The sequence below is a fragment of the Rattus rattus genome, chromosome 3, assembly GCF_011064425.1.
Source record: "Rattus rattus isolate New Zealand chromosome 3, Rrattus_CSIRO_v1, whole genome shotgun sequence".
Taxonomy (NCBI): Eukaryota; Metazoa; Chordata; class Mammalia; order Rodentia; family Muridae; genus Rattus; species Rattus rattus.
The window spans coordinates 91,719,420-91,728,619 of NC_046156.1; the positions used below are offsets into that span (position 1 = coordinate 91,719,420).

At 37.2% G+C, this 9,200-nt stretch overlaps 1 protein-coding gene and 1 non-coding gene across 4 annotated transcripts; one reads left to right on the forward strand and one right to left on the reverse strand.

The window, feature by feature from the left end:
• Positions 1-341: 341 nt before the first annotated feature.
• Positions 342-448, reverse strand: LOC116897455. The gene has a single exon (XR_004387486.1). It is a non-coding gene; the product is annotated as a U6 spliceosomal RNA (small nuclear RNA).
• A 3,460-nt stretch (positions 449-3,908) lies between these two features.
• On the forward strand, positions 3,909-6,759 carry Strit1 (small transmembrane regulator of ion transport 1). 3 transcript variants are annotated; one of them, XR_004387279.1, is made up of 3 exons: positions 3,909-3,973; positions 6,485-6,580; positions 6,674-6,759. XR_004387279.1 is itself a non-coding variant. In XM_032896736.1 (2 exons), exons 1-2 carry the CDS (start codon positions 3,961-3,963, stop codon positions 6,574-6,576), a joined length of 105 nt encoding a protein of 34 aa, XP_032752627.1. In that variant the 5' UTR covers positions 3,938-3,960. The 3 variants fall into 3 exon arrangements, 2 of the variants coding, with proteins under 2 accessions (XP_032752627.1, XP_032752626.1); XM_032896736.1 differs by lacking the exon at positions 6,674-6,759 and having other exon boundaries at positions 3,938-3,973; positions 6,485-6,576; XM_032896735.1 differs by lacking the exon at positions 6,674-6,759 and having other exon boundaries at positions 3,961-3,973; positions 6,482-6,576.
• The last annotated feature ends 2,441 nt before the right edge of the window (positions 6,760-9,200 follow it).

Below are 9,200 nucleotides of genomic sequence, written 5' to 3' on the forward strand. Positions count from 1 at the left end.
GATTTTCTTAACACAGACATCTGAGTTGGCTAGTGCTTGCTTGAGTGGCTTGCTGTTCACTTTCCATAGCTTCCTGGAGTCTAGGGTTACTGACAAGAAACTTTACATCATTTTGATGTTCTTGTGCTTGTCTTTATAGCTATGAAGGTGTTTTTACCTCATAGCTTTTATAGTATTTATTTTCTTTGTATATTTGCCATCTCGATTATATAGTATGCAATAAAGAGGTTCTTCTTTGGTCATCCTTTTGGATTCTAAATGTCTCTTGTGTTTGGATGTCTACTTTTTTCTTTAGTTTTGAGACTTTTGTGGAATGGATTTTCTATACATTAAGTTCAGGTAATTTTATGGTCTGCTTCTGAAATTTATGCATCAGTCATGAAAAGTGTCCATGCTGATCTTCAATGTGTTTTTCCAATTTTAGTAGATATGCTACCAAAGCGAACACAGTAATGGCCTGCCTTATACCAATAAAAAGGCTTAGGATAATTAAAATGGAAATTAGTGTTTAAAATGTAGACATTTTTACAATACTCTTTTATCTAACTTAAACAAATTGCTTTGTCCTTGCATATGTGTTTTTCTATGATCTTTCAGTTACAGTAACTTTTTTATTTCTTTTGACTGTTATATTTTCCTTCATATAATACATGTTTTCATTTTAAATTACAAATATTTACAATCATGGATAACCTGAATATTCTGGGTAGATTACTGCACTGTATCTTAACATACCAGAACATCATAGCCTACCCTTTAAAGATATTGTGGTAGTTTGAATAGGTTTGGCCCCCATAGACTCATGTTTTGATTGCTTGGCCCATAATCAGTAACCCTGTTAGGAAATATGGCCTTGTTAAAGTATGTGTGGTCTTGTTAGAGGAAGTGTGTCACTGTGGGAGTGGGCTTTGAGGTTCTATGCTCAAGCTCTGCCCAATGTGCAATTCCAGTTCCTTCAGGCTGCCTTCAGTTCAAGATATAGAACTCTTAACACTTTCTCTAGCACCATATCTGCCTGCATCATGCCACGCTTAACCCCATGATAATAAGGGACTGGACCTTTGAAACTGTAAGACATCCCCAATTAGCTTGCCTTTATAGGAGTTGTCATGGTCATGGTATCTCTTGACAGCAATAAAACCAAACTAAGACAATATATAGTTTTTTATCCACTAAAATGAATGATATTTATTTATAGCACTCAGTGGTCATCCTCTTTTGTCTCTGTCTTTTTACTATCATTTTACTTTTGTTTAATATATTGGGAAAAAATTCCCAAGGTTACTTGATTAAAGTATATTTTTGTTACACAGATTATGTGACAGAGATACTTTCTTCAATAGTAGACATAAAGATGTGACAATTTGGCTTAAATGGCAGAAGCATGCCAGATTGTGGTACCATATTCTATATATTGCCTAAGGTAGAGAAGCATATATTCTCATTGCCTCTGTGTGAGAGTATATTTTGTTTTGTACTTGGTTACTGTTATTCCAACTCAGGGCCTTGTCTATGTTAGGAAATTGCTTTACCACCAATTAACATTCCCAGACTTTTTATACTTTTATTTTGAAATGAGGTATTACTGTATAGCCCAGGTTTACCTTGTACTTAACACTTTTCCTATCTGAACTTCCAGGACTTCTGTCAGGGTGGGGAAAGTCTGGATTCACAGAACATCAAAGAGTGAAGTGTGACAGAGGCCCCAGAGGAAATTTGAGGATAGAGGGATCAGCCTTCTCTGGTGTCTACACAGAGAATTTAAGACCATATTCTCTAACAAGTGGAGAACCATTGATACATTTCCAGTAGCACTTTCACCAGTCATTTACACTGCAACATGGTTCTCAAAGCTTTGTGGAAATGGATTTGGTCAGGCAAGACCTGTCTCTTACCAGAAAACTCCTAATTTGAAAATTAGCCACAGGACTACATTTCAAAAGCTTTCCATCCAGACTTCAAAATTAAAGCTCTACTGATGAGAATCTCAGGGATGGTCAGGCTCATATTACATAAACCAGGCTGGATTTCAGAAAATGAAATGCCTCATTTTCATACAAACTAATAAAGTCAACCTTGTGACTGCTCTCTGAAAATTCTAGGCAATACCACAGTGTTATACATTCTAGTTTATTAAGATGATCACTTTCTGGTTTTAGAGGGGTTCAAAGAAAAGGGAATCATTTGATATATTCTTCTGCATCAGTAATAAGGGTCATTTATGTTTCATAGTATTTTTATTTTACTTGTAGCAATTTCCCTTGGTAATTGTCTTAGGGTTTCTGGCTAAGGGAGAAACTATTCCATATACTGGAAGTTGACTCAAAGCATATATTGCCTGCTAGAGAACCCCAGCCCAGCCGTCTAGGCTGCTGACACCTAATTGATGCTATAACTGTGTCTTTAAAACACCATTCTATATTTCTGTCTGCATAACTGTTTCAGAGAGAAACAAAGTAAGACCAGTTGATTCCATAATCGTGAAGTGAATTTCTTGGTCAGAAGCAATACTGCGTGGAATGCCACAATACTGAACAAAGCCTTCCATAAGTCCATGGATGGTTATTTTTAGCAGAAGTGTTACATGCAGGAAAGTCAAATCCATAACCAGAGTAAGTATTTACTGCATTAAAGATGAAGTTGTTGATTGTAGTCAACCTACTACCAGGTCACTGGTTGCTCATCCTGGTCAATAGTGCTATATTTGCAGCTTAGTGCTGGTCTCTGTTGTTGGCAGCTCTGGCAGTCAGGAGCAGCTGTGGTCAGGTCAGGCTCAGTGAGTGGAAGCTGAGGTATTATCTCTATCTGTGTAACTGTGGCCATTTTGTGCATAGGCCCATTGGGCAATGCCAGGAGTAGCTGAGGAAAGAGGTTAACTACCCAGAGGATAAGTCATTCTATATACTTTCTATTGAATCTGTCCTCTGATGAAGTTACCTTTGATGAGCATTTACATGGGACAAAAGTATGTTCACATTCTTTTCCCATTTAGAGAGACCTGTTCACATATTTCTTCCCCATATGTCATTCTCACCAAGTTTTCAGTCGTGCTCTTTCCAAGTCCCTGACCCTCTAGCCAATCTATTGGCTAAAGTCCACGAGTCAGTGAACAATTGCATATTTGGCTTTTTCTCCTTACAAACAAAATGTATGACCATGTGTACTACCCAAAGTTCTGTCCACTGTGAAGATTTCCCTTCACTGGTTTCTTTTAGGGTGGCCATAGAAAGGGTTTTAATGTTGCATTTGTCCAATTCTGGGTGGTGCTTGCATAACATCAGAACCATTAGTAAACCAGGCCCTAGTCTTTTCTTCTTAGTCATCTAATAGTAAGAACACTCCACGAGTCTATTGGAACATACTTGGCAGCAGACAGCATTATAACGAGAGTAGAAACCATAGGCTTTGGGGCAACTACTTCATATAACTTGCTTTTGTGACAACCAAGAATAGCCATTCGAGTAAATATTGTTACTACTATTAACTTCAAGTTGGTACCCTGGTTAAGGAGCTTGGACTTCATTATAGAAGTTGCAATGTTGTAATTTGAACCCAAGTCTCTCCAACTGTGAAGTCTTACTCATATTTCACCACCCCCTCTCAATAGAACTATCAATTTCATTTTAAATTTGCTTATTCTTTTCATTGAACATTCTGTTCTTATGTGAAATGTAATGCAAATAAAAATCTGTGCATCTGTGCATTGTGAAAACTCAGCTTACTCACTTGCTTAGGTCATATACATATATAGCCTCATGTTTCTCCACAATAAAGGTTAAATGGGAGACAGAGGACTTGTGCTTTCCAATGACTCCTGTCACCCTGTAGACAATTGGCAGCAGGAGAGCAGCAGCTGTCACACTCTTCAGATACCTCTCTATTTAAAGTTCAAAGAGGCACAGGATAACAATAAGGAAGAAAGACTCGTGGCCCTGACTAAGCCACCCAACAATAGAAAGAATGGCTGAGAAAGGTAAGCTGTAAGGTATAGAGGTTTCTTGGCAAAAAAACAGCTTTCAGACTGGTCTATTTTATGTTTTAGCATTTTGACCCTGAAGAGAGTAGAATATCTGTTAGAGAACCATTAACTATGTCTTCTGGGGTAGCTGCAGAAAGCCATTAAATATGCAGTTTGGGACCATGTCTGTAAGATGAATAAATTTGAAATGGTCAATGAAATATAATAATTTTATACATGTTTTTTTTGGAAAACTGAATTGTAAACTATTATTTCTCACTAAGGAACTAGCTCTGAGATGTTGGGGGCTGGGCCAAAATCAAGAAGAGTTGAATGCTGTGTAAGGTCTGCAGCATAACCTTGTGAGTTTGGAAAGGCTATCTCTCTGCTCCGAGTCTATATTATGTCTGTCAAATGAGAATATTGAGCTTAGTCATCTCTGATATGCTTATAGATGAACTAATTTTTCTATTTCTTAAACCTTATTTCATATTTATATGTGTATATAAAATAACTGATTCCAATATGACAAAATAGATAGACAATATAATCTTTGTCTGAGAATCAGTTTTAATACATGGAAATCTTAGCTTTCAATCCTGACAACAATCTTGTGAGACATACATATATTATCACCTCCTTTTTCTAGCTAAGGGAAATGGAGATTGTGAGGGTTAGTATGTGTTCACCATCACTAGGGAGTGTGGCTCCAGGCCTTGGACCTAGACAATTTTGTTCAACAATGAAGTGCCCCTACGAATGCTTCCAGTGTTAGCCAGTTTGGTAAGCTTGGGACTGAACAAACAGTAAAGCATTTTGAAAAAGCTCTTGCATTTAAAAAGAAGTTTTATTTTTATTTGTTCCATTGATGTAAGCAATCTGGGAAGGGCATTGGGTTCCAAATGATGCTTTAAATTGTGGTAGAAATAAAAATATTGGTGTTAACAGATAACTAATGCAGTTGTACTTGGTTAAAATGCACAGACTGTTATATTATGTTAAAATGCGTAACAAATAAAGGAATATTTACTTTTAGAGTTCAATGACATGCAAATTTTATTAAAACATGTGTTATAAAATTTCATTAAAATACACTTGCATTAAACATTTATACTTAATTGGAATGTTTATGCATTTTCAAGTTCTTTGAAATTGACAGAAGTACTGTATCACTTACATGAATAATTAAAAAGAATACTGTCATGTACTTCCACTCTAATGGTATCTTAATTCACAAAAAATTCTTTCTCCCAAATGAGACTAAAGTATGTCTCATAATGTTTGCTTTGCCCTTAAAGCAACAGCACATGGCAGGTAAGGAGGAAGAGGTTTCCTCAGTGGATTGTGCCTTATTCAAGGTCACAATTCAGAGAAGCAAGGAAAGCATGCTTTTTTAGATATGAGAGACTTCAACATTTGATGAAAAACATTGAATCTATTAAAATTTATTTAAACTTCAGAAAGTTGGGTATTATGAAAGTATCTTCTAATTTTAGAAGTACCACATCTCCTCGTGACTTTAATAGCATTAACAACCTTTCACATCCAAAGTGATGGAAATTGTAACGGGACTGCAGTTGCAAAGAACACCCATTCTCTTTTTTATCTAATGGCATATGAAGTCATTGTACTCTTCAATTAAGAGTAGTATGTCTTAGTCCTTAACACAGAGCCATTAATTCTATAAGATATCTTTCTGTGATGTTTTACAATCTTTTGGGTGGGGTATAAGCATATATGTTTGCTGAGTGTACAAGATTGAGATATAGTGAATATTCTAGAAACATATGGATATAAATTTGCAGGCAATAGGATACAAGCAGAAAATGCAGGAAGCATTATACAAGTGTCTTTCATGTGTGTTGGATTATTATTGCCCATACAGCTATGCTCGGTGCTAGTGGTGAGAGTGAATAACTTTAAAGAAATCATTTTTTTTTGTGATGGTAATCATGTAAAGAATGAACTTTTCCTTTTCCTGTAAAGTTCAAGATTAAAGTCAGTTATTGAGATCAAGAATAATTTCCAAAACAATCTAATCTTGTACAAGTAATTCAGTTTGGTAGGAACTACCTTACAGTTATATCGGATTGTTGCTACGTAAACAGCTACTAGGCCGGTCACTGAACAAACTCATGAGTATGCTCTGTGTACACCAAACACAGGCACAGTAGTTCAAGTTTACAAAGCTTTGCACACACTGTATTATTTGACTGTGGAACCAACCAGGACAGAGAAACTACAAGTTCCACTACCAAGCTGGAAGCGTCAAGTTCAAAATTGCACAAGGTCATGAAACATAAAAGGGTGACCCTTGGATTGAATCCAAGATTTCTGTTTCAAATATCCAGGGTTTATAATTCGGTTGCAGGGTGTCTTCTGAAGAAAATAAGACAAAAACAGCCGTGTACATACCCAGTCACTGCATGCTCTTCCTTAGTTCCACCAGAGACCTTTCATTATTTTGCTTTATAAAGTTTAATGTGGAAAGGATCTAGTGAATCTGTTTTCATTTCTTCTAAGCAGAGTCAGCATCACCACAGCTCATGGTTCCCATTCTTCTCCTGGTTGGATGGATTGTAGGCTGCATTATAGTGGTTTACATTGTCTTCTTCTAGAAAAGTAAGTTTTAAAATAATGGATGTTTGTTTACGACATATTTTTCCTTGACTTGATCTTTTCTCTGTTTTACTAATGAAATGTTTTGTCATGTAGGCAAGAAGACTTCAAACTGACACCATTTAGAAGAATTAAAAAAAAATCAGGAACACGACTGATCATTAAAGGTGTCTTGTATTAAATAGCTGTTGTATTTCCTGTCTTTTGGAAATTAGAATTTATCTACATGAGAATACCTTAAGAATTTGCTTGAAATTACAGATAAGTATTGAAGAAAATGATACAAGCTGAAGAGATGGGTTAGCAGTTTAGAATACTGACTGCTGGGTTGGGGATTTAGCTCAGTGGTAGAGCGCTTGCCTAGGAAGCGCAAGGCCCTGGGTTCGGTCCCCAGCTCCGAAGAATACTGACTGCTCTTATAGAGAACTTGGGTTCAATTTCCAGCACCCATATGGCAACTTGCAATGTCATTAACTCTAGTTCTAAGGAATCCAACACACTCTTCTAGCCTCCTTGTACGCTAGGCAAGCAAATGATGCAAAGACATATATGCAGATAGAATACACATACGTGTAAAATAAAATAATAATAATAAAACATTTAAGATGCCAGGTACAAAGTAGAAGAGTGCATGCAACAAAACCTTTACCACACAGCTGGATAGTGGAAGCTAAATATTTTTGCATGTCCCTTGTATTATGATCTTTCATTTTAGGATAATATGAATATTTTATACATGAAAAAGAAAAATAATCTACCACTCAAATTGAAGACAAACTAAAAGTTATCTAGTAACATATTAATTTAGTAATTGTCTTAGTGTTCTGTTTCTGTGAAGAAAGAGACACCCTGAGTAAGGCAACTCAACTCTTTTTTCTTTGATTGCCTTTATTTTTCTTACAAATTAATTAATTAACTCTCTCACATATTACATCTGGACAGCAGTTTTCCCCTCTTCCTCCACCCCCCTTCCTCCATCCCCCGCTCCCCTCTTATCCATTCCTTTTCCAGAAATATCAACCAAACATAGCATATCAAATTTCAGTGTGATAAGACACCTCTCTTCATATTGTGTCTAGACAAGGCAACCTAGTAGGTGGACAAGAGTCATAAAAGCAGGCAAAAGCATTAGAAGCAGCCCTTACTGCCTCTGCAAGGAGTCCCACACAGCCAGCAAGCTACACAACTATGATATATACAGGGGACCTAGGATCGACCCATGCAGGTTCCCTGATTAGCAATTCAGTCTTAGTAAGATATGAAACCAGGTTTCTTTATTCAATAGGTTTTCTTGTGGTGCTCTTAACCTCTCTGCCTCTCTGCTCCTTTGCTTCAGCAAGATTCCTTGAACAATGTCTAATGTTTGACTCTGAACCTCTGCCTCTGTTTCCATCAATTACTGCATACTGATTACAATTGAGTTAGGCACCAATCTGTGAGTGTTCCAGAATATCATTAGGCATCATTTCAATGACTTTTTTCCAGTTGTGTTTCGTTCTCTCATAGGTGTCTGGGCCCTCTGGTTTCTGGTTCTCCAGGCAGTGTCAGAGATGGTCTCCCTCTTAAGACAAGGGTGTCAAAATGGACCAGTCATTGATTAGCCATTCTCTCAATTTCTGTGCCATCTTTACCCGAGAGCGTCATGCTGGAAGAATAAATTGTAGGTCCAAGATTTTGTGTCTGGGTTGGTATCCTACACCCTCCACTGGAAGTCTTGCCTGGTTATAGGAAATGTTTAATCAAAGCTCTGTATATTCCATTACTAAGAGTCTTAGCAAGGCCTACCCTAATAGATTCCTGGGAATTTCCATTACATTAAGTTTGCCAAATTACCCCCTAATTGTCTCTCCCAGTACTCATTCCATCCATCCTCTCTGAACCAGATCCCTCCTATTCATGTCCCCACCTGTTCCCAGTCCACCTGCAATATCTTCTAGTTCCCCAACTAAGGGAGACCCATACATTCGCCTCTCGAGCTTTCTTTGTTACTTAGCCTCCCTGGGTCTGTGAATTCTTCCATGATTATCATTTACTTCCAAGGCAACTCTCACAAAAAAAATAAAAGCATTTAATTGGGGGCTGATATACAGTTTCAGAGGTTTAGTCTGTTCTCATCATGGTAGGGAAAATGGCTATATAAAAGCAGGTATGGTGCTGGAGAAGGGCTGAGAGTTTTACATTTGGAGCCATGGGGAAGCAGGAAGAAAAAGACAATGGGTCTGGCTTAGACTTTTGAAATCCTCAAAGCCCACCTACAGGAACACAGGTCCTCCAACAAGGGCACAACCTCTAATCTTTTCAGATAGTGCTACTCCAAGGTGACCAAGCATTCAAATATATGAGACTATGAAGGCTTTTATTTTTCAAATAACCACAGCAATATAACCTAAAAAGAAAAGTAAATCTTTCAAATGATTTAAAACACAGTATATGTTTTTTACTATACACATCCTATGGGCTAGATAACTTAAAACCACACCAACTGGGTAATATACAAACATCTTTTATCCAAGCATTTAGGAGACAAAGGTACGCAGTTTTCTGTTAGTTCTAGATCAGCCAGGGATAAACAGTGAGACCCAGTCTCAATAAAACAAGACAAAACAGCCACCCACCAAAACAA